The following is a 27,604-nucleotide window of genomic DNA, read 5'->3' on the forward strand; positions in this document are numbered from 1 at the left end:
TCACCTTTGATTCCACATCTGCATTGTTGTCATTCTGTAGCAGCAGGGCGGCGGCTTTCGTGTCGTCTTTTCGGGCCGCGATATGAAGAGCTGGGAGACGCACTTTTCCTTTGGTGTCATTCTCTAGCAGGAGCGAAACGACTTGGTCGTGACCTTGTTGCAAAGCCACTGCCAATGGTGTGAAGCCATCCTGCAAATAAATGGATGGGTCAAGATGGGCTCCAATGAATATTTTCTTTTTTATTAAATTAACAAATAAGAAGGCAACCAAGTGACCAAGCATCAATTTTTGTTTGGGGTTATTAAAACTAACAACATATTCGAATGGACAGAAATGTGAAAAGATATTTTCAAAAAAAATTTATCTATACAAAGTAAAAAATACTAAGAAATTTGTAATAAGTTCATGGGTTTTGGTTTTCTTTTCCATTAAAAATTAATATACATTAATTGGGAAAATTTTGAAAGTGTACAAAAATACTACATATAAAAGAAAAAGTTGCTATAATATCAATATTCATAAAACAATCTCAGGGCCAGGTGCGGTGGCTCATGCCTGTAATCTCAGCACTTTGGGAAGCAGAGGCGGCCGGATTGCCAGAGGTCAGGAGTTCGAGACCAGCATGATCAACTTTGTGAAACCCCGTCTCTACTAAAAATACAAAAATTGGCCGAGGGTGGTGGATGCCTGTAGTCCCAGCTATTTGGGAGGCTGAGACAGAAGAATAGCTTGAATCTGGGAGGTGGAGACTGCAGTGAGCCAAGACCATGCCATTTCACCTGTGTGACAGAGCAAGACTCTGTCAAAAAAAAAAAAGAAAAAAAAAATCTCAGGCTACATCCAGGCAAAGTTTTCAAAGGAGATCATTTAAATAAGATGTAAACATTTCCACTGATTTTTAAAAACTGAGATGTATGTCTGTCTGGTTCATTACTGTGCCCTGTTGCCTCGCATATTCCTGCTGCTGTCAGGATAGGTGAATTCATGAACTGTACTCATTGTTGCTTTATGAAAGATCTATAGAGGCTAATGTCTCTAGAGCTAAGAGAAAGACTCTTGGCTTCTGTGACCATTGAGAGAAGACAACACAAAGATCATGCAAAACATGACTCTATATATTTATTCTGGTTTTTGTCTTTTTTCTTTTTAAATTTTATTTTAAATTAAAAATTATAAATATTTATAGAGGTACAAGTGATATTATGATTTATGAATACAATGTGGACAAATCCAGCTAAGTAACATCTTCATTACCACACTTATTTTTTCGTGGTGAGAACATTTGAACTTTATTCTCTTAGCAATTTTGATATGTACAATACATTATTACTAACTCTGTTAATCAAGTTGTGCAATAAATTTCAAAAAAAGCAAAATAAAAACAAAAACTTATCCCTCCTCATTGACCATTACCTCCTGTCTCCCCATTACTCCCAGTTCCTAGCCTCTGGTAACCACCATGTTCCTCTCTGCTTCTATGAATTTGATTAAAACACGACTTTAGAATAAATTCAGACATAAGTGCACACATACATACTCTATACATTTTGAATCTCCCCTTTGTGTTGCCCTGGGACTTGATAAAGGGGACACAGCTACAGATTTCACTGCAGTGAAATTAACTTGTGGATTACCTAGAGTTGTTGAATGTAGAAAAAACAGCACAGGGTAGAAAATCCTAGGACTGGCTCACAAATTGTAATTCTGCAAAGGTTTCATTATTATATACTCAAAAGGGCATTTTTTTTAAACTAGAGAACTGGCATGCAAGTTACTTATTATTTTATTTGGGTCATGATATTTTATTTCTGTAGTCCCATGGTAAAGAAAAGCATTTGGAAAACACATAGGAGCACATATGCACCAAGGTCTTCCTAAAACATCCCTTTCAACATTCCTTCCCTTGCTAGCATATGGAGAAAGGCTCTCATAATTCATCTGATTGAATGCAAATCAGCATACTTATACCCAAGATGTGCAAAACATTGACCCAAAGCACTTAAGGGACATTATTGCTCAGTATTGTCTCCTATAAAATCCTTTCTGCCAGTGTCTGTACTGATTATGCACGTACAGACTTCACTCTCCTCTGACACCTGTACTCATGTTATTTCCCCCACCCTGAAATGCCCTCTTCTTTTCTCTATGTATACAAATCCCCTCTACCCTCCATGCTTCAAGGCTTAAATGCTGCCTGTTTCTTTTAACTTTACTACCAAAGACAGCAGGAAAAAGGAAAACAATAACATAACCAAAACAACTAGAAGGTTATTCCCTGAAGCCTTAAGAAAGATAACAAACAGGGAAAGACTAGATACATCCAAGATGTCACAAAAACAATATCATAGGTTTACACTTAAAGACAGGAACTTTAGGATATAACAAGAAAAGTAGTCTACATGTCAATGTAAATATATATTTTCATTTTCATAAAGGTACATACATGTATCTAATGTGTACACGTGCAAGCAATCGGGTAAAATGTTATCTCTAGGGAAAATTAACAGAGATTTCTTGCTTCTTATTGTACTTTCTCATTTATGTAATGTATTACTTTTGCAAAAAAAAAAGAAAATATGCATTGTTTAAATAAGAGTGTGGCAAAAGGAAAATTGTGTTTTAAGATTTAATTTTGCATCTCACTTAAAAAACCTGAACAAAAGCTAAGGGGTAAAAATGACAGTCCACTTCTGTTCTGAAACCAAACAAAATGGCTACATTTCCACTGATGAGAATTTTAAAATTCACAGGACCTATACATAAAGGAAACTACTTTGTACCAGAAAATAAACTGCAACTGAGCCGATTAGCAGTGACAAGAATATGTTTCCTGCATAAGCCAATTAAAGACACAAAGATACCAGCTCTAAGGTGTTAATAGCTAAAATTAGCAGCTCCAGATTTTGTTTCAAAACCAAGTTTAAATGGTGTGGTTTGCTTTGTGCAGTTATTCTTCAGAGAAAAATGAGCAGAAAGGAAATGTGATAGAGGCTACTGGAAAAAAGGTCCATCCCCTGGTTGCTCAAGGATATCCAGTACCTTATGAAGTGTCTGAAACATAATAGGTGCTTAATAATTACTCATGGAATAAATGAACAAACAAATATACTGTGTGCTTCAGAATCGTAATTAGCAAAAGGAAGATTATATATAGAGAGAAAAGATATGAGATGCAGTACACAGTAATACAAAAACATTTTAAAAACCACAATTATACTTAAGTCTTGCTACATATATACAAGATTTGAAGTGTGCCAGGCTTACTGAAAAAAATACATTTGAAAGAATTTGGCAATATCCCACCGTGTAGTGAATTAAAGATTCTATTAAAAACTTGCTATTTAAAGGATCCTTTAATTGCCCCCTACTGTTTGTTCTGTAAATACAGACTTCTCTATAAATGACACCAATATTATTGCTAATGAGAGAGCAATACAGTAATTAGAATATCATTTGAATAAAATGTCTTATTTCCTGTTGTTGTTCTTATTCTCCAATTCCAATAATCCAAAAGAAGAGAAAAAATTCAAAGGTTCAAACATCTCTAGGTAATTAGATGTTGTTTATATAGCAATATAACAGCAACCTCCCTGAAGACATGAACGTGACTTAATAGACACCATGTTTCTTGTTTTTTCCCTTAAAACTACAAAAATAACATGAAATTAAATCAATGTAAAAGAGTAAAAACTTTTAAAATATATATCCTTTGCTAAAAGACTGAAGTAGTGATTTGAAGATCTCACGTACTATTTTTCTTTAAGTTAGCTGTAGGGCTTCTTTTGGGGCCTTGAAAACTTCAAAAAGTACTAGAGAGCTCTGAGAGTTACTGGTAATTGGTTTACAATCTAATTCTAATCTATTAGCAGTAAATTGGGGTTATGTTTGCTTCTAAAGGAGAGATACTTAGTGATCCGTACATCACAGTGTGAAAAAAGAGTCCTACGCCATCTTCACAAAGAAAGCTATGGAATCACTTTCATTAGGTTATTTACAGTACTTAATATTTCCATCCAAAAAATGAGGATGGGTTTTCTCTTAACCAACAGTCTCTGCCTGTCTCTATTTCCCCTGTCCGCTAGGACACAATGTGTGTATCGTAGTGTGCTTAGAATAGCTACTCTTGAGTGTGAAGAGAGGCACCGTTCTCTGCCTAGCAAGTTTGTTCTTTTTTGTTTGTTTAGAGACAGGGTCTCACTGTTGCCCAGGCTGGAGTGTAGCGACTACTCACAGGTGCAACCACAGAGCACTATATCCTCAAACTTCTAGGCTCAAGTGCCTACTGTCTCTACCTCCTGAGGGGCTGGGACTACCGGTGTGTGCCCTTGCACCTGGCTAAATGTTTGTTATTTTGATATCAACCAGTAGTTATTTCCTAACTAGCTTTAAGAATACGATTACAAAAATAGTACATTCTCATGATAAAAATTCCCCAAAGCACTGATGGGTATAAAATAAAAAAATATGTATAAAAATCCCCAACAGTACTGATGGGTACAAAGGCTCCCTCCGAATTCTCAGGGCAAACCACTGGTAACAATCTACTATGGACATTTTCCTGTATCAGTACATAGAGCCTTGCCTCGTTTTTAACAGTGCTAACAGCGTGTTATTGTATAAATATATGAACATTTACTAACAGGTTTCTTTTTTGTTTCTTTCCAAGCCAAATAGTTCTGAATAAACAGGATTCTTATTGGTGTAAATTTAGATTCTGATTTTTAAAAATTGCTATTATTAATTGTGTTGACAAACATCCTTTATACTATTTTTGCATCCTAATGCAAATGTATCTATAATATATATTTGATATATCTAATATTTCTATAATATAACTTTTTAGAAGTGCAGCTGCTAAGTAAAAAGGCTTGTAAATACTAGTTTTTGATAGTTACTGCCAAATGTTCTGTAAAAGTGTTGTAACCAACAATCAATTTCACCAGTATTGTAGGAAAGTTCTGGTTTCCTCTCCCCATGAAATTTTTGTTTTTAGTCTCATGGGCAAAAGATTAGATCTTATTTTGTATCTGACTAATAAATTAGTATTTGACTATAAATGAGGATGAGAATTTTTCATATATTTATGTTTGTTTGTGTATGTTTTCTGTGAGCTATCTCTTAATTTATTTAGTGGTTTCCCTAGAAGGTATAATCTCAAAAACTAAGTGAGATTAGATGCAGTTTATCTACTGCCATCTTTTCTGTGCCATTCAGGAAGCACATCAGCATGCAAGCAAGAGTAAGGGTTTATAATAGGGATAACCCTATATCTGCCCTAATTCACTGTGTTGTTAGAAATAAAAAATACTCAAATATTGATCCTTTATTATTAGCAATAGATATCTGGTGACATGCTTAAGTGATTCCAGTCTTCCATCCAGATTAGTTTAAAAAATAAACAACATTACCTAAGACAGTACCAATGGCCTAAATAACTTTCTATTTTTAAATAATTCTTCTATTCTAGACAGCAAAGATTTTTTTTCTTCAAATACCACATCTATTTAACACTTAAAAATGTGTAATAGTTTTGGCTGGGCGTGGTGGCTCACACTTGTAATCCCAGCACTTTGAGAGGCCGAGGCGGGTGGATCACGAGGTCAGGAGTTCAAGACCAGCCTGGCCAAGATGGTGAAACCCTGTCTCTACTAAAAGCACAAAATTTAGCCACGTGTGGGTGGTGGGCACCTGTAATCCCAGCTACTCGGGAGGCTGAGGCAGGATAATTGCTTGAACTCGGGAGGCGGAGGTTGCAGTGAGCTGAGATTACGCCTTTGCACTCCAGCCTAGGTGACAGAGTGAGACTCCATCCCCCCTCCCCCCCCAAAAAAAGTACAATAGTTTTATTTATAACTATGAATTAAGTCTAGTTAACTTAAAAAATACAAATTCAATCATTATAATTAGGTAAACTTAAATTTGGAAAAACAATTTAAAACTAATGTTTTATTGAAAAGATAGTTCACATCAATTACTCCAAAACAATGATTGCCTTTGCCTATAAGCCAAAATTGTAAGAGACAGAAAAGAATTCTCAAGCAAATGTTAAATATTAAAATAATAGCATAATTATAGCATAGAATCAGGCATTTAAGAGTAGAAAGAGTATCTATGCAACAGAAGATTTGTAAAAATTAAAAGTAGACTTATAGTAATGTATTTCATAAAACTTATGAACCCACACATTAATATAAAACTTCAATTGAAATACTAGTAGGACAAATTCACAACTCCAGGTTTTCAAAATGCCCTATAAATACGTGAACTCACCCACAGGAAAAAAACAGTGTCTTACCTCTGTGGCTAGGCTCTGGCTTGCACCATTGTCAAGAAGAAACTTGACAACTTCCAGGTGATTTTCCTGGGCTGCCATATACAATGGCGTGAAACCATTCTGCAAAATAAGAAAAAAAAGTTTGTCTGCAGCTTTCCAGAGACAATCTATTTTTCCATGGTACTGATGATTTATGCTCCAAGAAGTGCTCACATACAATAACTTTAATAATACTTTCATACAGATATAAATATTTATTAGAAAACCCAAGCACCATGGCTTAAGCTAAATTCCTGATATGTGTAATTCAAAATTATATTTCATAATCCATAATTTGAGTATAGCTCATAGTTAATAGTTCATAGTTAATAGTCCAAGTATAATTCAAAGCAATTTACCCACTTTAAAGAAATAAGTACACTCACTTAGTCATCAACCACTTATTGAGAGTCTACCATGAGTAAGTATTTTACTAGATGCTATGAGACTATGAAGAAAAACACATTTAGTCATTGTAGCTCCCAAGCATCAATTATCTGTTTTAAATAAACATGTAATATTTTCACACAAAAGTATCTGAACTAGTTTTGACTAGTTCAGGGAGGAATTTATATTAATCTCAAATAGCTTCAAAGCTTTTCAAATAGCTTCAAATAGCTTCAAAGTTACCACAGATGTGGTCTTTCAGAGCAAAAAAGAAATGCCGATTTGCATAATGGTATGATTCAATCTAATTCATAGTCTGTTTTTTGTAGGCCTCCTTTCTTTGCATTTTTTTGCTAAGGTAGTTTAATGTTCAGAATACATATATGCATACATATTACACATACATACATACGCACATATATTTAGTGTGTGTGTGTCTGTGTGCCTCTCTGAAATGTGCATCAACTCTCAAAGAATTTGGATTCAAGCAAATTAATATGCATATTACATCTTTTCCTACTAAAAAAATGTTGTATATACATTTTTTCTCTAGAATAATGTATTTCATATCTATGAAATACTATACTATTTTAAAATCTTATTGCAAGATATAAGCATCAAACAATTTTCAAACTATAATTCTTTTATTATTATTATTTTGAGACAGGGTCTCACTCCATTGCTCTGTATCAAAATAATAATAATAATAAACAAATGGAGTGCTGGGGTATCATCACAGCTCACTGCAGCCTTAATCTCCTGGGCCCAAACGATCCTTCTGCCTCAGCTTCCCAAGTAGCTGGGGCTACAGGCATGCACCGCCACACCTGGATAATTTATTTTTATTTTTTATAGAGCCTGGGTCTCCCTGTGTCACCCAGCATGGTCTTGAACTCCTGAGCTCAAGCCATCTGCCTGCCTTGGCCTCTCAAAGTGCTTGATTATAGGTGTGAGCCACTGCACCGAGCCAGTAAATTCTTTTTGAATATACTTTTCAGAATGCAGTTCTATTTAACTGAATGTTCCAGAAATTTTATTGTATACATTATGCAATTTCAAAGAATAAAAGTAAATATATTCTAAACTACAATGTTACCAAATATTCAACCTTTTGTGATTCAAAAAGTTTAGGTTCATTATTATAAATATCAACTACTATATGATCACCTTACTTATCCATAAGTTCAGCCTCTGGCAAACACACTGCTTTTGGCTTATAACTGAGAATTAGAAAGTAAGTTAAAAAGATCCTCAAGCAGATAAATGTGATGCCACATAACAAATCCACCATAGCTATGTACTTATCAGAGAGTTCCTCTATTCTACTTCCTCTATTTGGCACAGAATTGTAACAAGTTAGGTGATCTAGTTGCCAAGCTCAAGATTAGAAACACAAAATTAGAGGCAGTGGAATGCAACATCACATTCAATCTTCTTCCTTTTAAATTGTCTACCTGATAATATCTCTGGAGCCCACTGTTACTCTGTTTTATCATGAAACATTCTACCACATTTAAACATGAAGCATGGAGTACTTGGAACACTGTGGGATTTGTGTGTGTGTGTGTGTGTGTGTGTGTGTGTGTGTGTGTGTGTGTGTGCACATGCCCATAGGTCCCTGTGTCTTTCATCTTTGTCTTTCTTCCCAGTGCTATGACGCTATGAGTGAAATTCAAAGGGAGTTTAGGATTATCCTCATCATATTGCTATTTTCTCATTTTCTAATTGGACCAAAATGAAAGATCATTACATCCTTAGTTAATTTAAATATTCTTTAAGCAACAAAACAAGAAAAGAAAAGGCCAAAACCAGTATGGCTTTTTCTCATAGCTGAACTAGGTACTAAGCATCTATCTTCCCTCATCAAGTGCTCTCTCCGAAAGCTGAAACTTCCAGAGGGCAGGTTCAGATTTTTAGAAGTTTTTTGTTGTTGTTGTTGTTGTTGTTTGTTTTTTGTTTTTGTTGAGACAGAGTCTCACTCTGTCGCCCAAGCTGGAGTGCAGTTGTGAGATCTCAGCTCACTGCAACCTCCACCTAACAGGTCCAAGAGATTCTCCTGCCTCAGCCTCCCAAGTAGCTGGGACTACAGGCATGTGCCACCTCGCCCGGCTAATTTTTGCATTTTTAGCAGAGGTGGGGTTTCAACATGTTGGCCAGGATGGCCTTGATCTCCTGACCTCATGTTCCATCTGCCTCGGCCTCCCAAAGTGTTGGGATTACAGGCATGAGCCACCACACCCACCTTTTTTTTTTTTAATTCCAAAATAAGTGTTTTTCTTTCAGACATGAATATCAACAAGATATTTATGTCAAGACAAGTAATGTCAGTTCGTTCTCAATGTTGGGGTGGAGGTCTGCTGTGGCCCAAGACTGCCTAAGAAACACTAGTCTATCCACACATCTCTGGCTCTAGTGAGTGTCCACTGTTCTCACAGTTTCCTTCCAGAACCAACCATTTCAGGATCCATGAAGAAAGCCCAGACTCAGGCACTGGGTTTTAAGGTAATGCTTTCTTACAGACCGGGAGTTTCTCAAGAGTTATTCTTAAGAGGCACAACTCTGAAATCACTCTACATGCCCTGTTTTATGATGACAGAAACTGAGATGCACAGAATTAGGACTACTTAGAAATATTTGTAGACAACAGCCACAGCAAGATGCAGCCCTGTAATTAATTGTTTTCCTTTTCCACAATAGCTTTCTACTTTCTTTTTGAGTGCTTGCCATCCTAAGATTATTACCCGAAAGTTGGTCATTTTCTGAACAGTTACATACTTCCTTGTTTTTTGATTTTTAAAATATTTGTTTATTAATATATAATTTGCATATCATAAAGCTCACCTTTTAAAAATGTACAATTTAGTGGCTTTAAGTATATTCATAAAATTGGGCAAACCTTCCCACTATCTAATTCTAGAATATTTTCATCACCCCAAAAAGAAGCCCTATACTCCTTAGTGATCACTCCCCATTTCCCCCTAGTAACCACTAATGCACTTTCTCTCTCTAGTTTTGCCTCTTCTGGATATTCTATATAAACAGAATATGATATCTGTCCTTGAATGGTCTGATACTATTTCTTTAATTTTTTTAAGAGATAGTGATATGATTTGGCTGTGTCCCCACCCAAATCTCACCTTGACTTGTAATAATCCCCAGGTATCAAGGGCGGGGCCAGGTGGAGATAATTGAATCATGGGGGGGGGGGGTTCCTCCACACTGTTCTTGTGGTAGTGAATAAGTCTCATAAGATCTGATGGTTTTATAAATGGGAGTTTCCCTGCACAAGCTCTCTTGCCTGCCACCATGTAAAACGTGACTTTGCTCCTTATTTGCCTTCCACCATGATTGTGAGGCCTTCTCAGCCATGTGGAAGTATGAGTCAATTAAACTTCTTTCCTCTATAAATTACCCAGTCTTGGGTATGTCTTTATTAGCAGCATGAGAACAAGCTAATACAGATAGGGTCTTGCTCTTATTGCCCAGCCTGGTGTGTAGTGGTGTGATTATAGCTCACTGCAGCCTTAACATGGGCTCAAGCGATTCTCCACCCTTAGCTTCCTGAGTAGCTAGGACTATGGGCATGCACTACCACATCTGGCTTTTTTATTTTTATTTTTGTGGAGATAGGGTCTCACTATGTTGCTGAGGCTAGTCTCAAATTCTGGCCTCAAGTGATCCTCCTTCTTTGGCCTCCCAAAGTGCTAAGATCACAGGCATGAACACTGTGCTTGGCCTTCTTATGCTATTTCTGCTATCTATATTGATAAAATGTTTTTGGTGAGTGTTTCATGGTGGAAATTTCAATTTTACAGTGGTCATTTGTAGTGCATGGGTGTTTCTTTTATTTTGCTTTAGTTTTGGTCACCAGTGCCCACACACCCATTTCCCCTTCAGGACAATGTCACCCCTATTTTCTTTCAGAGAATTACCTATTCCCCATTATGCAGGTAGGACTTGTCCTGGATGGACTGAGACAGAGAAGCTTGCCCTTCATTAATTACAGGGTAGACACACATGCAGGCTATCTTCTGTTTTCTCTTTTAGGTCCACCCTTGATTCTCCCTCTCCAGTCTTGATTGACCTGTAGGAACCAGGTCAAAGGGTAATCCTACTCTCTTTCTTCTCACTCTGTTCTCCCACTCTCCACCCCAGCTATTGGGTTTCCAAAGCTTTCTGAAAGATTCTTTAGCTTTCTATTCTCTGTGTTCCTTAACTAATTCCAATAAATTCCCTCTTGTGCTTAAGTTAGTTTCTCTCCCTGTAATTCAAATAACACCCCAAAATTACAAATTTTATGTCTCAAGAAATGGTCAAGACATGAGAACACATACATAACCATTTAGTTATGATTCTAGAGAGAAAATTAGAAGTGTTCTTTGGAAAGAGCAAATAAAAATATTGCCATCACTCCCTAGCTCAAAGAGGTTGAGGCACCATAAACTCAATGTGTTGTCATTAGACAACCTAGAGTCATAACTGTTTGCTGTGAAATGGCACATGGATTGGGAGAATGGTCAGATTTCAAAATAAGAGAAAAAAGTACACCACTGTTTTTATAATAATTTCCTAACTTAGAACATTTCCAAAACAAAGCTAGCTAAGAAGGAATATACGGGTGCCCAATTTGCATTTTCTTTTCTGTAGCAACAACAGATTAAATTCTCAAAAGGCAGAGCAGCTTAAGATGGAATGAGTATGCTATTTGAAGTCTGATTTTATCCAATATATTCAATACCTTCTGCTCTGAATGTTTATAGTGTTGCTATTATAAGCATGCAAAGCTGCAGACTTATAATTTTGTAGATAGTACTGAGGCATGCTGTCTAATACACATCAAAATGAAATAATAAGTATTCCTATGACTTCATTTGGAAAAGGGATTAAATTTCATCCATGAAATTTTTCTACTCATTCTAGTTTTCTATGGCCAGCCTTTGCACATCATAAAGTGCTGTTTTTAACTAAGATGTTAAGGGTATGGTGAAAGATTTGCATTGATTCATATATGTTACTAATTTTCATGAAGGTCAGTTAGATTAGAGGTGCAATATAAGGTCACAGAGGCTCAATCTGAACCATACCCAAAGTCCCATACTTGTACTGTCTAACTTTGTCAGGATCCGACTTTCCCACCATAGGGAATATCAGAGTACCCAGAAAGACCAAGGAGGCACTGGCTAACCTAAGGGATCTTACCTTTGCAAACGCCACTAGAAAAATCTGTTCACTAAAAATACTTTGGTAGTTAAAATATTATTGGAAACAGACTTTGCTTCTTTATAAATTCAGTTGGTATTTTATATTATAAAGACAGAGAAGGAGAGAAGAGTGGGGGATGTCATTTGACTGTGCAGTTTGAGATTTTTCAATAGCAAACATTGTTAATCATTGTTGATACATCTAATATAAAGTATTAAGGACTTAATAATAGAATTCTTTATAATCACAATTTAGTCAGCTCAATTTCTTTCTCAGAGTAGGACTAAATGATTACTGGAATGTTAAGTACTAAAAGAAGGAGTTAACTTGTTAAGACCTACGATCAAGGCAATGACAAAAATTACTTTAAAATCTACAAATTCCTAGTTTATAGAGCCTTGGTTTATAAGATGAGAACTTGATATTGCCCAATGTCATTTTTATGTTTAAGATAAGGAGAATTTTTATAGTAAAGAAGAGTAAGGGGCTCTTTTTACTCTATTTTTTGTTGGCTATTAAATATCACTTACAGGTTAAAATTTCATGTCAACAGAGATGCTGTCTTGAATATTAATATTTCTGTACTGTTTTATGTGCTGCTTCCTAAATCAAGGTGACATAATTGCATGTTACTCTTTATAACAGTTCCTACTGAAGAGTTGTTACCAGGAATTATCATTGAAACTCCATTCCTCTGCAGGGTCATCTCATTGCTTATTCCATCCACAGAACAATGCAGTTCAGAAGGCATATGAGGGCAGGTGTTCAGATGAAGGGGCAAATGCTTTGCTGTGCCATGTGTGGCTGGTAATTCCGAGCACAACTGTAAGTAACAGGGAGTTTCACATGTTCTTCTCCCTTACTGCATCATAGGTGTGGAATGCGTATAAATTGAAATTAGAACTAATTAGGATTTTATTTCAACTGCAGCTTCTCCCAAACATTGCCGAGCCAGTTTAAAACTATGGCTACTCTAAGCATTAATAGTCAATAATGGATGTGATGTTTGAAAGGAGGAGGTTGATTTTTTCCTCCCTTGAGAAAATAATAAAAGAAATGAAAATGGATTAAAGAGTTTTCCCACTATCTCAGAGCTTAAAACTACTTAGCCACATTTCAGTAAAATATTATTGGGCTATTTTGAAAAACACCCGTTTAAAAGCATGATGCTTCTATTGTAGTAAGCTGGTCTGTATCTCTCTCAAAGTACCATACTTGTTGCTATTCAATTTTACATCATTCCTTTCTGGAAAAGCGTTATTACTCCAAGAGAACTCTCCTAGGGAATCAGAATAATTGGCATAGATCATGTAACGAAGGTCCAACAACAGGGATCTAGAATTAATTTAGAGCAAATATACAAGAACCATGCAGTTGGAAGCACTGTGCAGTTCCTTTTCTTTGACTCTGACATTTGATGGCATCAGAGCTATCACTGCTATGTCGGTAGTAAGCAGGGGAGGAAGTCACTACGATTCTGTGAACCCATAAAACAGAGGAGACTCCCAATATCCAAAGATAATCATACTAGAAAGTCCTGGTAAAATCAAGTGCATTTAAAATGGAGAGCAAAAGGCCATAGTAAATAATTTTGTAAAGTTTGATTCAGACTTACTCTTAAAAGATAAAACTGGAAATTATAAAAATAGGCTTATATGATTTAATAAAATGTAAGTTATAACTGGATTCATATATGTTCTCAGAATGAACAAAGACTAAACCAAGTGTTATTTTTCCCAACAAAATGATATATGTTGACATTCTTCACTTTTTAATTTTCATAGCATAAGCAAAAAAGACCATCTTTTGGAAGAAGTATTTGCCATCCAAAGATCTCACTTATCTTTTTGTCTTCATTTAATCTATGTATTTTCAAATCATTCTTACATGAAACCGCTAACAGGAAATCATCCTAACTTTTCGCATGCTTCCTAGCCTAATACTGCCAGAGTGCCACGTACCCACAGCTCAGCTGTGCACCCAGAAGTTCTCCAATATCACTTTCCTTGACTTCAGGAAACTTAGTGTCTTTGTCAAAACTTGCAGTTTTGTTCTGCAATCAATTTGTTCAATATCCAACACCCCTGGGGAGACACTGACAAATAAGGATGGAAGTCAGCATTCGACTGGAAGGAATGTTTGAGTGGGAACCAGTTTTAAATGTGGTCATGTCCTTAGTGAATATTTTTGAATTATGATGACGTTTGCTTTCCTACATGACCTGTCTGTGGAGGCTCAAATAATGAATACTTGAATAATGAGGACCTATATTTTTAAACAAAATAAAGCAAAGTTAATTCTTTTAGATTCAAAGTCTATCAAATGATAAATGATAACCTATTGGTGTTCCTCTTAGAAATTCAATGAAAGACCATGTAAGATTTATAGGAGGACCTATGTTCATTACAAAGAATCTGAAAATTTTTATTAAACTTGAGGACTTTTAAAGTTCCTTCTGCCTGTTTTTAAAAAGATTGAACCTAAGCTAGCATCATAAAATAGTGTAAGACCCTGCATTACAGATACCCTTTAAACATTTGTGTCTATGACCAGTATCTTTTATAGATAGGCCGCTTTAAAAATCTCTCTCTCACACACATATATATTGCAAATGAAAATACATACGAATTTAAATAATCTGCAATAATTTATCTTTTTGAGACAGAGGCTTGCTCTGTCACCCAGGCTGGAGTACAGTGGTGCAATCTCGGCTCACTGCAACCTCCACCTCCTGGGAACAAGTGACTCTCGTGCCTCAGCCTCCCAAGTATCTGGGATTACAGACACCATGATGCCAGGCTAATTTTTTTTATTTTTAGTAGAGACAGGATTTCACCATGTTGGCCAGGCTGGTCTCAAACTCCTGCCTCAAGTGATCTGCCAGCCTTTGCCTTCCAAAGTGTGCCAAATATAACTTTTTAAATATAGTTCTTAAGTATTCTGTTCTTAGAGGATATGTGAACTAAGCAAGCACCTGACCCAAAGAACATTGTTTGTAAATGATAACAAAATGTCTGTGGCATGGAGTTGTAGGCTTACCTGAGATTGTGCATTGACATTGGCTCCATTTGTAACCAAGACTTTTACCACCTCTGCTTGCCCAGCCAAAGATGCGATGTGCAATGCTGTGTTTCCTTTCTGTGAAATGAAAGTCAAGATATATCAACTCATCGATCTTTTGAATTTTCCTGTTCTCCCCAAAGAGAACAAATTTGACAAATATCTTATGAGATTTGTGCCCCCATTCTTACTGAGGGCTGAATCCTCACAGAACGTGGCGAGTGGTTCAAAAAGCATTAAATATGTGATACTGACCTTTGTAGCTGCATCCACATTGGCTTCTCTCTGCAGCAGCTCAGAAACAACCTCCACATGGCCTTCTTTGGAAGCAAGGTGGAGAGCGTTCAACCCATTCTGATTAAAAGTAAAGGAAAAGCTCTACTCAGCAGGTTGAAAATAGAGCAGTAAACAACCGACCAAGAACTCCTGAGATATTATAAAGTCCCACCTGATGATCGCTTGCATGTATGCTGTGCAGGAACTTGAATCTTGAATTAGGAATCAAAGTACTTCAAAACTGGATGGGTTGTTCTGTTATCATTATTTACTAAATTTTAGAAATTAATTATTAAGCGACATATGCTGACATTTCTGAATGTCCCTCTAACAGAGAATAATTTGACAATGACAAGCTGATAAAATTCAATGGAAAAAAACCCCACAAATAAATGAAGTCTTTAAGGAGCTTGAAGTCTGGATTTTTAGAATTTTAAGTAAAAAATTCAATAATAACTCCAGCTAACCTGATTGCAAATGTTGATGTCAACTCCATTTTTTATGTAGTCGAGGGCCTTTTCAAGGTGTCCAGCTCGAGCTGCTCTTAAGTAACTTGCATTGGCATCAGACTAAAATAAAAAAGAAACACATTTTGATGAAAAATGAAGCTAATATGCATGTTTATAAACTATCCAGCTTAAGGTCCAAACTAAAATAATTGAACTCTTTTATTTCTAACATGAAAATATGAATAAAAGTTCTTTGTAAAAAGAACCAAGAAAAGGACACATTTTTTAAAAGTTAGTTTCAAGGGTACAATGTTATCCCTTGTGTGATGTCAGAATTCCTTCTGAATTGAGAGAGAAAATTTCCTATAACGTATAGGCACCTTAAATCAACACACAATTTCCAGAGGGAAAAGAAAAATTCTATAACTTATTGATAATTACATTATGAAGACCCCACTATTTTCTTGTAGCAGAAATGTAACATCTATTCCTTTCATCCATATCTACCACAGCAATTTTTTCAATTAATGGATTCAAAATGGCATTATTCTTTTTCTTCTTAGAGACAGGGTCTCACTTTGTTGCTCTGGCTGGAGTGCAGTGGTGCAATCACAGCTCACTGCAGCCTCGAACTCCCGGGCTCAAGTGATCCTCAGCCTCAGCCTCCTCAGTAGCTGAGACTATGGACATGCGCCACCATGCCAGGCTACTTTTTTATTTTTTAGAGACGGGGTCTCACTATGTTCCCAGGCTGGTCTTGAACTCCTGGCTTCAAGCAATCCTCCCACCTTGGCCTCCCAAAATGTTGGGATTATAGGCATGATCCCAACTTAACCCATTTTATGTTGTACTTAATAGTCTAACAGACATTTGCAGGCAATGATGTTCTACTGGATTTTCCTACAGTACATAGCCATATGTAGGAGCAGCAGCAGAAAGAAATACATATACAATTTTAAAACAACAAGACATGTAATTCACTCATTGAAAGCTTGCAACATTGAACACTGCTAAACTCTAACATGTATAATTTCATAGTTGAAACCACCTACTATTGAAATCTCTGATAGAAAGATGGTGAGAGGAAAGACACTGCAAAGCTGGGCCTGCAAAATTTGTAAAGAAGTCTTGCTTAATACAGTACAATACAAAAGCAGGTTTTCCTGAAAGAGCAGCCAAAAACATCTTGTCACCAGTTATAAATGCAATCATGCAGGGTATGGCTTAAAAGAGAAAAGTGTCTTCTTTCAGCGATATGGTAAACACCGCCTTCAAAGGCTTTGTTCATGCCGCCTCATCTGTGAAGCCTGCCCAGACCCCCCAGGTGGAGTTTAGTTTCTCAGTGCTCCCAGCATTAATTTCATTGAACTCTCTTTGTATTTACTACACAACATCACAGATTTGGGTATACCTGTCCTTCTTCCACCCTAAATTATGAGCCCCTTCAGAATAAGCAGAGGAGGCAGATTAAGGAGTAGGCAACTGGAAAGCAGCCAGGATGCCAGTCTTTAAGACAGGAATGCTAATTCTTTCATGGAAATGTAATTGAGAAGAAGAAAATTCTACCCCTCAGAATGGTCTTTGGTTCCAGTGTGGGTCAATTCACTAAGAGTCAACTTGCTCGGAACCTCAGAGGAGAGGCCACTGCCTCTGGAGTCACCTGCCCCCTTCTCTTTTACAGTAATGAGCCTCTCTCAATCACTACTGTGCCTCTAAATTGGGGCTTCTCAGCCTCAGCAGTATTGGCATTTTGATCTGAATAATTCTTTGCTGTAGGGGACTGTCCTGCTCATTGTCCAATGTTTACCAGCATTTTCTGTTGACCAGGTGCCACTGGTATCCCCTATTTGTGATAACTAAAAGTGTCTCCAGAATTGCCAAATGTCCCTTGGGGGAGGGGGCAAAGTCTTCCTAGTTGAGAACCACTGCTTTAAATAAACAGTAACCCAACTTACATAAAGATTGTACACTTGAGGAGGCTTAACTCTTTGGCCTGTTTGGGTTGCCACAAGCCTTGACTCAGCACAAGGCAATGTGACTCCATGTAATATTCATCTTACTGTTTCCCCTGCAACTGGAAGCATTCTTGGCATATAGCAAGTGCCTGTAAGTTTTTTGTGAATGAATGCATCAACAAATAAGTAAATTGGGTGGAAATAACTATTAATTGAAGTATTGCCTGGAATAATACAGGAGGCTTTATTAGCAGCAGCAGCAGTTTAAGTTGAGAATCTGATAGATACAAAGGTGAATACCAGAGATTATAAACTAAGTCACCGAGTCAGGTGTCTGAGAGCGCACATAGCTATTACTTAAAATAACATAAAATTGGAATTTGAGATAAGCATGAAAATCATTTAATCAGGGCAGAGGGTTAAGCAGATGACAAGAGATAAAGGTTCAAGTTAAACAAAGGACAAATAAAAGTTTCCAGGGATTTAAAGAAAAACAGAATGCAGTTTTTAAAGAGGTTCACTATTTAGAGGTTAGTTTTTTGTTTATAAGTTCAGTTAGAACTAAATTAGCCACGCAAGGATGGCTCATTGCACCGTAAAATATCATCTTCTTTGTGCCTGTTCAATGACTTATCAGTGAATTTGCCCAGAAGGGCTCTGATGCCGTTCTGGGAACAAATGACATCAGTCTGCCTGGATATTTCAACTGCCAGAGATAACAACTGTGAGTTAAGCATCCCAAACTCCAACATGGAGTACATAACAACAGCAGCTAAAGAAGTTAAAATAGAGGTATTATAATTCAAGAAAAAAGCCTTTGAATTGATCCCATATCTGGAAAGATTTAATAATTCCATACACTGTCCATTTTGCTCTCAAGTTTCCTCAGAATTTTCCCATCCAAACCTCTAAAACAAAACAAAATCAGTATAAAACAAATCTTCGAATTCAGTGGTTCTCTACCTATTTGGGATCTGGATTCTTTTGAGACTAATAAAGGTGATGAATAAATTATCTTCCTTCAACAATTGCACACACACACACACACACCTCAAATCTACATCTGCATACACAATTTGCACATAATTTCATGTGGTTCAGGAGTGTTAAGCTTGCTCATGAACTTGCATTTAAGAACTCCTGCTCTACTGATACAAAATTCTCTGGTGGATGCCTTCATTATATCTATTTCATTCAATGACCCTGATATCAAACAATTCTCTGAGATAGCTAATTGACCACCTCAGAATTTTAGGAAGTACATGCAGAAACAGAAATTAATTTTCTTCACTTTCCTTGGCCCTGTTACATATCAACATGCTTACCACACCAAAACCATAACAACCACCCACTTCAAATAAAAAGGGGGAAAAGGTAGAGAAAAAGCAAGAAGAGGCAAATGAAGACTGTCCTGAAGAAAACTTACATCTTAGGAAGAGACATTACAAAGCCCACAGAAAAAGAACCAATAAGTTCCTCCTTTTACTCTTAGCCACCGGCAAACAAAATAGCCACCTCTTCCTCAAATATTTGTTGAATGTCTACTATGTGTTAGTCATTGTGTCAATATCTGGATACACATTGGTGGAACAAAATAAATGTGGCACAAATAATGACTTATTTGCTTTCATTTCACAGCTTCTTACTCTCTCTCCTCTAAAATAACCTTGCATAAGTGGCAGGGCAAATATTGGATTCTTAACCATTTTCCCCCCAATTTTGCCCATAGAGAATATATTGATGTTTATATCCTTCGTGTAAAAAACACAGTATTTTGTCCTAGACTCAGTATCAGTGGGTTGTATCTCATTGCCGTCATTTCATGGAATGACTAGGAGTTACTCTTAACACAGTCTATAGTTTGTTTTTTTAACCTTTTGATAACCTTGTATCAAAATAATGCCTCTTTTGATGCTATATCTAAGATGCATCCAAAAACGTCAACAAATTACTATAGAGGAAATTAGGTTCAAAGACAAGCTGGGTGCAGCCACATGGAAAGTCACACAGACAAAGCCACTGCCTAAGGAATTAGTTGCACAAAAATGAATATAAACAGGTTGTTCAGCACTTTTTTTCCTCTGGGTGACCAAAATCTGAGGAATTTGGAAATGAAAGTTTATTTTATTACCATTTAATGTCCTGTCTACTTAGTCATTTTACTAGAAATATGAATCATGTATGTTTTTCAAGGAAATAGCTTCACGGATAGAGTCAAGCATTATTATGAATTAATCTAGTAACTCAGCATCTTTACCGGCAGTGGAATATTGATATTATTCAGCAGAAAGCAGTTATTGGAAAGAATAAGCATTTTCAGAGTGCCAACCTCAGTAATACTTCATACCTTTGACTATAAGCTAGACATGATTATAAGCACTTAATATTAACTTAATTATATTATTCATCACTTAATATGTATTAATTTTATAAGTCCTTATATTAATTTATGTAATCCTTATAACAGTTTCATTAAGTAATGTAGTGGGTTGAATGGTGTCTCCCCAAAACTGATGTTCATTAGGAACCTCAGAACATGACTATATTTGGAAATACAATCTTTGCAGATATAATTAGTTAAGATGAGGTCACACGGGATTAGAATGGGCCCAAAATCCAATGACTGGTGACCTTATAAGAAGAGAAGTCACATGGACACATAAGAGAGATGATGGCCGAGTGAAGAAAGAGGCAGAGACTTGACTTACGCTACCTCAATGCAGGGACCACCAGAAGTGGGAAGAGGCAAGGAAGAATTCTGCCCTAGAGTCTTTAGAGGAAGTGTGATTCTACTGATACCTTGGTTTTGGACTTCTGGCTCCACAACTGTGAGAGAATACAGTTTGGTTATTTTAAGCCGCCCGGTTTGTGGTGGTTTACTATGTCAGCCCTAGCAAACTAACACAAGTAGGTACTATTACTAGCTCCATTTCGTAGATAAGAAAATTGAGCTGCAGGATGAGTGACTTTCCCAGGGACACAGAGCTTGTGAATGACAGGGATGCAAACCCAGTCTGGCTCTGGAGTCTAGGCTGTTAATCAGCATTCTAAGAAAGGGCTTAATACATGTTTGGTCTATTCCAAATGAGAATTATTAGCTCATTCATTCATTCATTCATTTTCCATCATTCCATCCATTTGTCTCTCCATCCATTGAATTAACTATTTTAGGCACTTTCAGGTATATCTTCCATGGATCAGAATTTCCTCATTAAGTTTATTATGAGACTCAAGATCAGGCTAACAGTGGATCACCTGAAAAAATGCAGACTGGAGACCCAGTGAGTACATAACATAGCTCTGCTCCTTTGCTTCTAAACTTTTCTGGGGGGCGGGGGCAATCTCAGGAGCCTCTTTCTACTTGATGTGCCAAAAAAATCTCTAATCTTTCCCCATTACCTCATCTTCCCAGCTACCTGGGAGCCATGTGAAGGGTCAGATGCTCCTTCCTGTAAACTTCAAATTCCTTTTTTCTACTGGTGCCCTGTCTTCTGCCTACCAACATACAAAACAAAACCCAAAATACAAAAAAGTTTCCTTCCACTTTTCTACCCAGCACCCCCTTGCAAGTGATGATTGCCTCTATTTCCCAGTGCAGTGGACTAGGTAAGAACCAAAGCACTGGAATCACACAGCCCGAATCTGTATTTCAGCTATTCTACCTCTTAGTGTTTGGTAAGTTTTTAAAAATATCTATGTACCTCAGTTTTCGCAGCTGTCAAATGAGAATAAAATAACCTACTGTTAGGATAAAATTAGATAACTCAGGTAATTAACAATGTGAGTGCACAGCTAGGCACTCAATTAAATAGATGTTTATGAGTTCTCCTTTAAATATCAAACATTTTGAAAGATTGGTGTAGGTTCACACTGACTTATATCCTTAATACTAATTCATATTTGCACTTCTGGCAATACAGTTTCTCTCACTAATCAATACTGTCTCTCTGTATAAAATCACCAATGACCTTCCAGTCATCAAGTTCCATGACTTTTAAGTTTCTCCTCTTGTAATGTTTGACAGTACCGATCACCTTCTCTTTCTTGAAAATCTTCCCTCGAGCTTTTCTTCTGTCATCTCTTTGTTCACTTCCTTCTGTGCCTCACTGCCTCAACCCATCACTGAAAATGTTCAGAACTCACATTTCTTTCCTTCCTGCATGCTCTTTCTAGGTGACCTCATTGCTTCTATGGCTCCCACTATTCTCTCTAAGCTCAGCACTCCATATCCACGTAGTGCTCATCCTCACCCCAAGACATTTCCATGTCCCACAATTCCCTCACTCAACAACAGCAAAAACAGAAGTGTGCTGAGATATATAATGCATCTGCCTGCAACCAGATGTTAACAACAGAAATATGAACAATAGATTTCCTTGTTTTTTATTTAAATATCTGAAGATTATCCTAGCCATCCAGGCATGCAATCTTGGTGTAACTCTCTGATTACCTTTTTTTCTTCACTCTCTCCCTCAAACCCCCTTCCAGAAAGTTATGTGTACACATCTGATTCAATATTCTGTCTTAGGGACTTTTTTAGTTCTTTCTCCTTTTATAAAAAAAGTATTTATCATGATGCATATCATACATTTAAAAAATACATAAAACATATATGAACAGTTCAAAGAAAAATCATAACATAAACACCCACATACCCTCTTTTCAGCTCAAGAATGCAAGTTACAAGTGGATTTGAAGACTCCCAACGAGTCCCTTCTTGAGTGGTTCTCCTAAGGCATCCTCTGTTTTAGTTAATCACTCTCATGCCTTTCTTTATAGTTTTAACATTTATGTACCCCTCTGTAGGCTAAATATTATGTAATTGACTTAGTCTTAGTACTTAAGAGTCTTAGTACTCTATATAAGTAAAATTATATATTATGTATCATTCTGTCTTTTTTTGTCTAATGTTGTGTTTCTTAGAGTCATCCATGTTGACATGTAACATGTGGGTAATTTATAATTGCTAACATAGAATAGTCCATTATGTGATTATGACATAATGTATTGATCCACTGTGGAGTTGATGGATGTTTGTCTTGTTTCCAGTTTGGACCCTCTATGAAAGATACTGTCATTAATATTCTGGCACTAGTTGGGGTGCATAAGGGCAAGAGTTTTTTAAAATCTTAGGATCATAAATGCTGGGTCACTCAGTATGTGCTTATTCAGCTTTACTAGTTAATTTCTAGTTAATTGTATTTCAAAGTGATTGCACCAATTTACATTTCCCTGGCTTGTGACTGTTGCTTGTGACCTCATATTCCTTAGAAACTAATCTTTGGTAAGTCTTTAATGCCTGGATTAATGTTGTCATATTCCAAAGAGAAATTTGAGATTGGTTCTGCCAGTTGCCTAGAGGCACTATCAACCCAAGATTACTTTAAAAATAAATGCTTGGCTTGAGGTTTTTTGTTTTTGTTTTTGTTAAGACTACACGGATAAATTTAGATCTCAAACTGGTATAGATATGAGGGATTCCTTGTGGTTACAAATTCTCAGGACAGATTTTTTTCCCTTCCATCTGGTGACAAATGGGGAGAGGAATATTTTTCCTATCTCTTCTGTATGGTGGGTTTATTTCCTGTCCATTCTTATACTGGGGCCTCACCATTTGGAGCCCAGGTTAATGTGGGGTCTCTTATTAGACTATCCACCTTGGGCATGTCCTAGGCTTTGTCTCCTGTACTCTGTGTTCATACAACCAAGTAAAACAGTTTTTGCTTTCACATATATATATTTTTAAATCTCTACAGGCCTCTTACTTTTAAAGTGCTAGTTCAAAGATGTACTTCAGAAGACTTATTTTTATTGTTTTCCTAACTTCTTAGCTTTCCCTACAGCTGAAAATATGGTCACTTTCTTTTTCCTCATTCATCCTTCTCCCTGGCCAGTTCAGGCCCTTGCTGTATAATGCCCAGATCATTTAAAAAATCTCCAGGAGGCTGTAGTTGGCACTAGTTACTCTGCTGGAAGCACTGAACAGTGTATAAAGGGCCACTGAGGGTTCTAAGAAAGTCAAGATAAGGAAAATAGCTGCAATTAAATGAGTGCCTACTATATACCTGGGACCTCACTAAGCATTTTACATGTATTATTATTATGCACTATGTCTTACTATACATGCATTATCATTTATTTCTTAAGTATTCAATCAAAACAGGAATCTCATTACAGAGGCAGAAACCTAACTTTCTTAAAAATTAAGTGGCTTGCCCAAGGTCACATAACTAATAAGTAAGCAGCAAGGAATGAAACCCAAGACCGCTTGATAGCAAGCCCAGGCTCTTCCCTCAACACCAGGGGTTTTCCATTTGAGTTCTGTGAAGCCCAAAAGTTTAGAACCACTGAGATCAAGGGTAGGGCTCAGTGAGCAGAGTTGTGTGTGCCTATCTTCAGTTTCGCCCCAAATAGGTCTACTCTTATCTGTTTAATAGATTGCTGTTTTATACCATATCTCATTTGTTCAAACGTTGTTGCTTTTAAACCATAATATCCAATCCACTTCTATGGCATAGGCTCACAGGCCCTTTAAAACCTGTCCCAAACACATACTTCAAGCCTGAAACAAAACATGAATCAACACTAATCTTGAAAGCAACCTAGATGTCTTTTTATTCCTCAACTGCCCCCTATAATTTCCTGGCACTGTGACTTCGCCCAGGACATTGGTAATAACAGTAATGCCCGGCTAGTAATGCTCACCAACCCTCCTCACTTTCCCTCCCCGACCAACAGACGCACCTACTAAATTCTGGGTCCAGCTCAAAGATCCCTTCATATTTGCTACTTTCCCTGATAAACACTAGGCATGATCCCTTCTCGCTCTGGACTCCAACAGCACTTGGTCTGTTCTGCTTAGGATCACATATCCTACAGAGATGGATGATAATCTTTTTTAGGGTAGGTCTTTGTCCTAATCTAGCTGTGCATACTGGAGCCTGAATTCATGGTAGATGAACCTACAGAAGTTCATAAAGTCAGAGAAGCTCATTGGGAAGGGCCATTTCTGCATCCTGTTACAGCTGGGAAAACAGCCGGTAGGAGGAGGCAGGATTTCAACAGGGGATTTGGTCAGTGGAGAATAAAAGGAAGAAAAGGTAGGTAGAAATAAAGAGCCAGAAAGGTTTGAGGAATTGTGAATAGACAGTCTCTATGCAAAGGGGATTCCCCTGGGAGGGGGGAGTAGGCGAAAAGGACAGGTTCAGGAGAGGTTTGGAACACCAGATAAATCTGATTTAACTTCGCCATAAAGATACCAGGAGGAAATAAAGAGTTTTGAGGAGTGAAAAGACATCATTGAAAGCTATATATTGACCCAATTAATTGACGTCAGATTTGAGTGTGGGAGGAAATGGAGATAAGATCTGTGGGTCCTTGTTGTCAACCCCACCGTGCCTCAAGGATCTCCCAGATAGGAATAACACACACACACACACACACACACACACACACACGCACACGTCACAGCCAAGGGATTCAGATTCGATTGGTCTGAGATGGGACATTTTGATCAATGCTGCTCAAACTGATCTCCTTTGGTGGCACATTAAGTTCTCCTTCACCAAAGGAGAAAGCCACTGAAGTAGGTTACTGTGAAAATATGGTTGTATGTGACAATGTGATAAGAAGACCTGGTGGGGGGCTAGCTGTGGAATGGACAAGAAAGTGATATAAGAGGCATTCTGAAGGTATACTGACAGGCTTCTAGTTTAACATACAAGATTAAGATCTCAAGGCCAGATTTTAAAGTCTTCACTTTCATAATTACCTCCCCCGACCCTTTTTCATCTATGCCCTGCCTTTTTTCTTTTTAAAGACATGGGGTCTTGCTCTGTTGCCCAGGCTGTATTCAAGCTCCTGGGCTCAAGCAATCCACAGCTTCTGGTTTATGCCACCCTCTTTCTTCTTCTCCCCTCCCCCTTTCTCTTTCTCTCTCCCTCCCTCCTTCTTTCTTTTTTTGAGACAAGGTCTCACTCTTGCACCCAGGCTGGAGTGCAGCGGCATTATCATGGCTCGCTGTAGCCTCGATCTCCCCAGGCTCAGGTGATCCTCCCACCTCAGCCTTCCAAGTAGTTGGCACCACCACACCTGGCTAATTTTTGTATTTTTTGTAGACATGGGTTTCAGCATGTTGCCCAGGCTGGTCTCAAACTCCTAGGCTCAAGTGATCTGCCTGTCTCAGCCTCCCAAAGTGCTGATGTGAGCCACAGTGCCCAGCCTTATGCCCCCTGCTTTTCATAGCCAGAAACTAAAGATGAGAGGGTTTGCTTGGTAGCACTGAGAAGTAATTTTTGGTGGACAAAGTAACATGAGTTTGAAAATTATTCTCCATCAGAAACGGGACTTGAACTTTTCAAAATCTAAAATGTGTTTATTTAGAATAAGATAACGCCCAACAAAAAATTAGTCTAATGACTTGAAAGGCCCATTCTTCTGTGTTTAAGGCTTTCGTGTGGGACACAGAACTGTGGCTCTGCCCAAGCACATGAGAGGGGAGCCAAAGGGTGGATTTTTTTTTTCCTATGAGACTAGAGCTGAATCACTGGGACACGGCCATCCCGATTGTGACCACTCAGTTGCCAGATATTTTAGAGTAAGATATTGTGCACTGATATTTTTATAGATATCTTGCACAGTGATCTAATTTCCCACCGATTTCAAAAGAATGCAACCAATTACACAAACGAAAACAACGGTGACATTCATACTATAATCTGCCGTCTGTCAGTAAAAACCTTGGATCTTTAAGAGATTGATATTTCTCTTTTTAAGAGATTGGTCTATGTCAGCAAATGCATTATTTTCAAGTATGTGTTTTGGGTGTGGAGATCTTAAATAAAGGGGAATTTTATGTGCCTTTTTCATGGTAAGAGCTTGAAAAAACTTGAACCCTTTTAGTCAGGAAAGACCTCAGATTATTAAGCTTTTATTCTTTTTTTTTTACTTAATTGCTATCCAGTTATTAGAAATAAACCAGCATTTCTCATCCATAAATCAGCCAGAAGAGGAGTAGAGAGGGGGTTACTTAACCAATTAAAAAAATGCTTCTAAATTTCTAAAGGTGGTCTATATTAGTAATAATCACTGTCAAAACTAACTGAAGTAAAAGGGGCTTGCTCCACAGATTCCCTCTGATAGCTACAAGGCTGCCTTTGCATGGATTTTGCTTGGAAGTACCCTCAGTTCATCCCTGAAAATGAGGTCACTGACCCCTAACACATGTTAGGCATGGTTAGCATCTTTACACTGGGACCTGTGCCAGAAAGGCCCCTGCTGGTGCACATCTCAAACCTGCTGGGGTGTCTGTGCACAGTGGCCACTCTCATGCTGAAAGGCAAAACAACATTCCCATCTTTATCTTTAAATAGAGGGGAGTGGGAACCAGTTAAAAAAAATACAGTGCTGGCAGGCTTTTGTTTTTGTAAAGGCAGTGTTTTCAAGAGATTTACCTTGCCATATGCTGATAAAACATACCCTCATCCAGTCTGTCCACTATGATCTGGTTTACATCAAAAGGAGGATCTAGAATTCAGGCCCTGGGGGTATTTTTTCTCACTCAGAATTCAGACCCCTAAAAATTCTCTTGGAGACTGATTAGCAACAAAAATAAATATAGAGAAGAAAAAAAATTTTCCCATGGGAGGAAAAACACATGTCAGGTGCTGGTGGGTGGGTGGGTATTTCTAATATTCCTCAACATAAACTTGATTATGTTCAGCTGCAAAATAGGATCTGTGTTTGTCTCAAATTTTCTGATAATATAAAGTAAGATCTTAAAAAGCCAGTTTCACTTGTCTCTCAGAGGATATAAAATCATAGGTATCAGGAGAGGAGAATTTGTGTCTTAATAATATGAGGTCAATATAGTAACATTTTGTCTTGATTTGCACCAGGCTATGGCCAACTATTTTTACTTCAAACTATTTTGACTCAAAACTTTCATTTTCCTCACACTATG

The 27,604-nt window shown here is 37.4% G+C and overlaps 1 protein-coding gene across 30 annotated transcripts in view; it reads right to left on the bottom strand.

Moving 5' to 3' along the window:
• ANK3 (ankyrin 3) overlaps positions 1 to 27,604 on the bottom strand; it is a 709,526-nt gene that overhangs the window by 236,405 nt on the left and 445,517 nt on the right. For all 30 annotated transcript variants that reach the window (XM_057298899.1, XM_055092833.3, XM_055092837.2 and 27 more), the window contains 5 exons: positions 15,707 to 15,808; positions 15,219 to 15,317; positions 14,943 to 15,041; positions 6,297 to 6,395; positions 5 to 190 (listed from right to left, as the gene is read on the bottom strand). In XM_057298899.1, the coding sequence (XP_057154882.1) occupies positions 5 to 190; positions 6,297 to 6,395; positions 14,943 to 15,041; positions 15,219 to 15,317; positions 15,707 to 15,808 (585 nt within the window). The remainder of the gene's footprint in view (positions 1 to 4; positions 191 to 6,296; positions 6,396 to 14,942; positions 15,042 to 15,218; positions 15,318 to 15,706; positions 15,809 to 27,604) is intronic.

The sequence above is a fragment of the Pan paniscus genome, chromosome 8, assembly GCF_029289425.2.
Source record: "Pan paniscus chromosome 8, NHGRI_mPanPan1-v2.0_pri, whole genome shotgun sequence".
NCBI classification, from domain to species: Eukaryota; Metazoa; Chordata; class Mammalia; order Primates; family Hominidae; genus Pan; species Pan paniscus.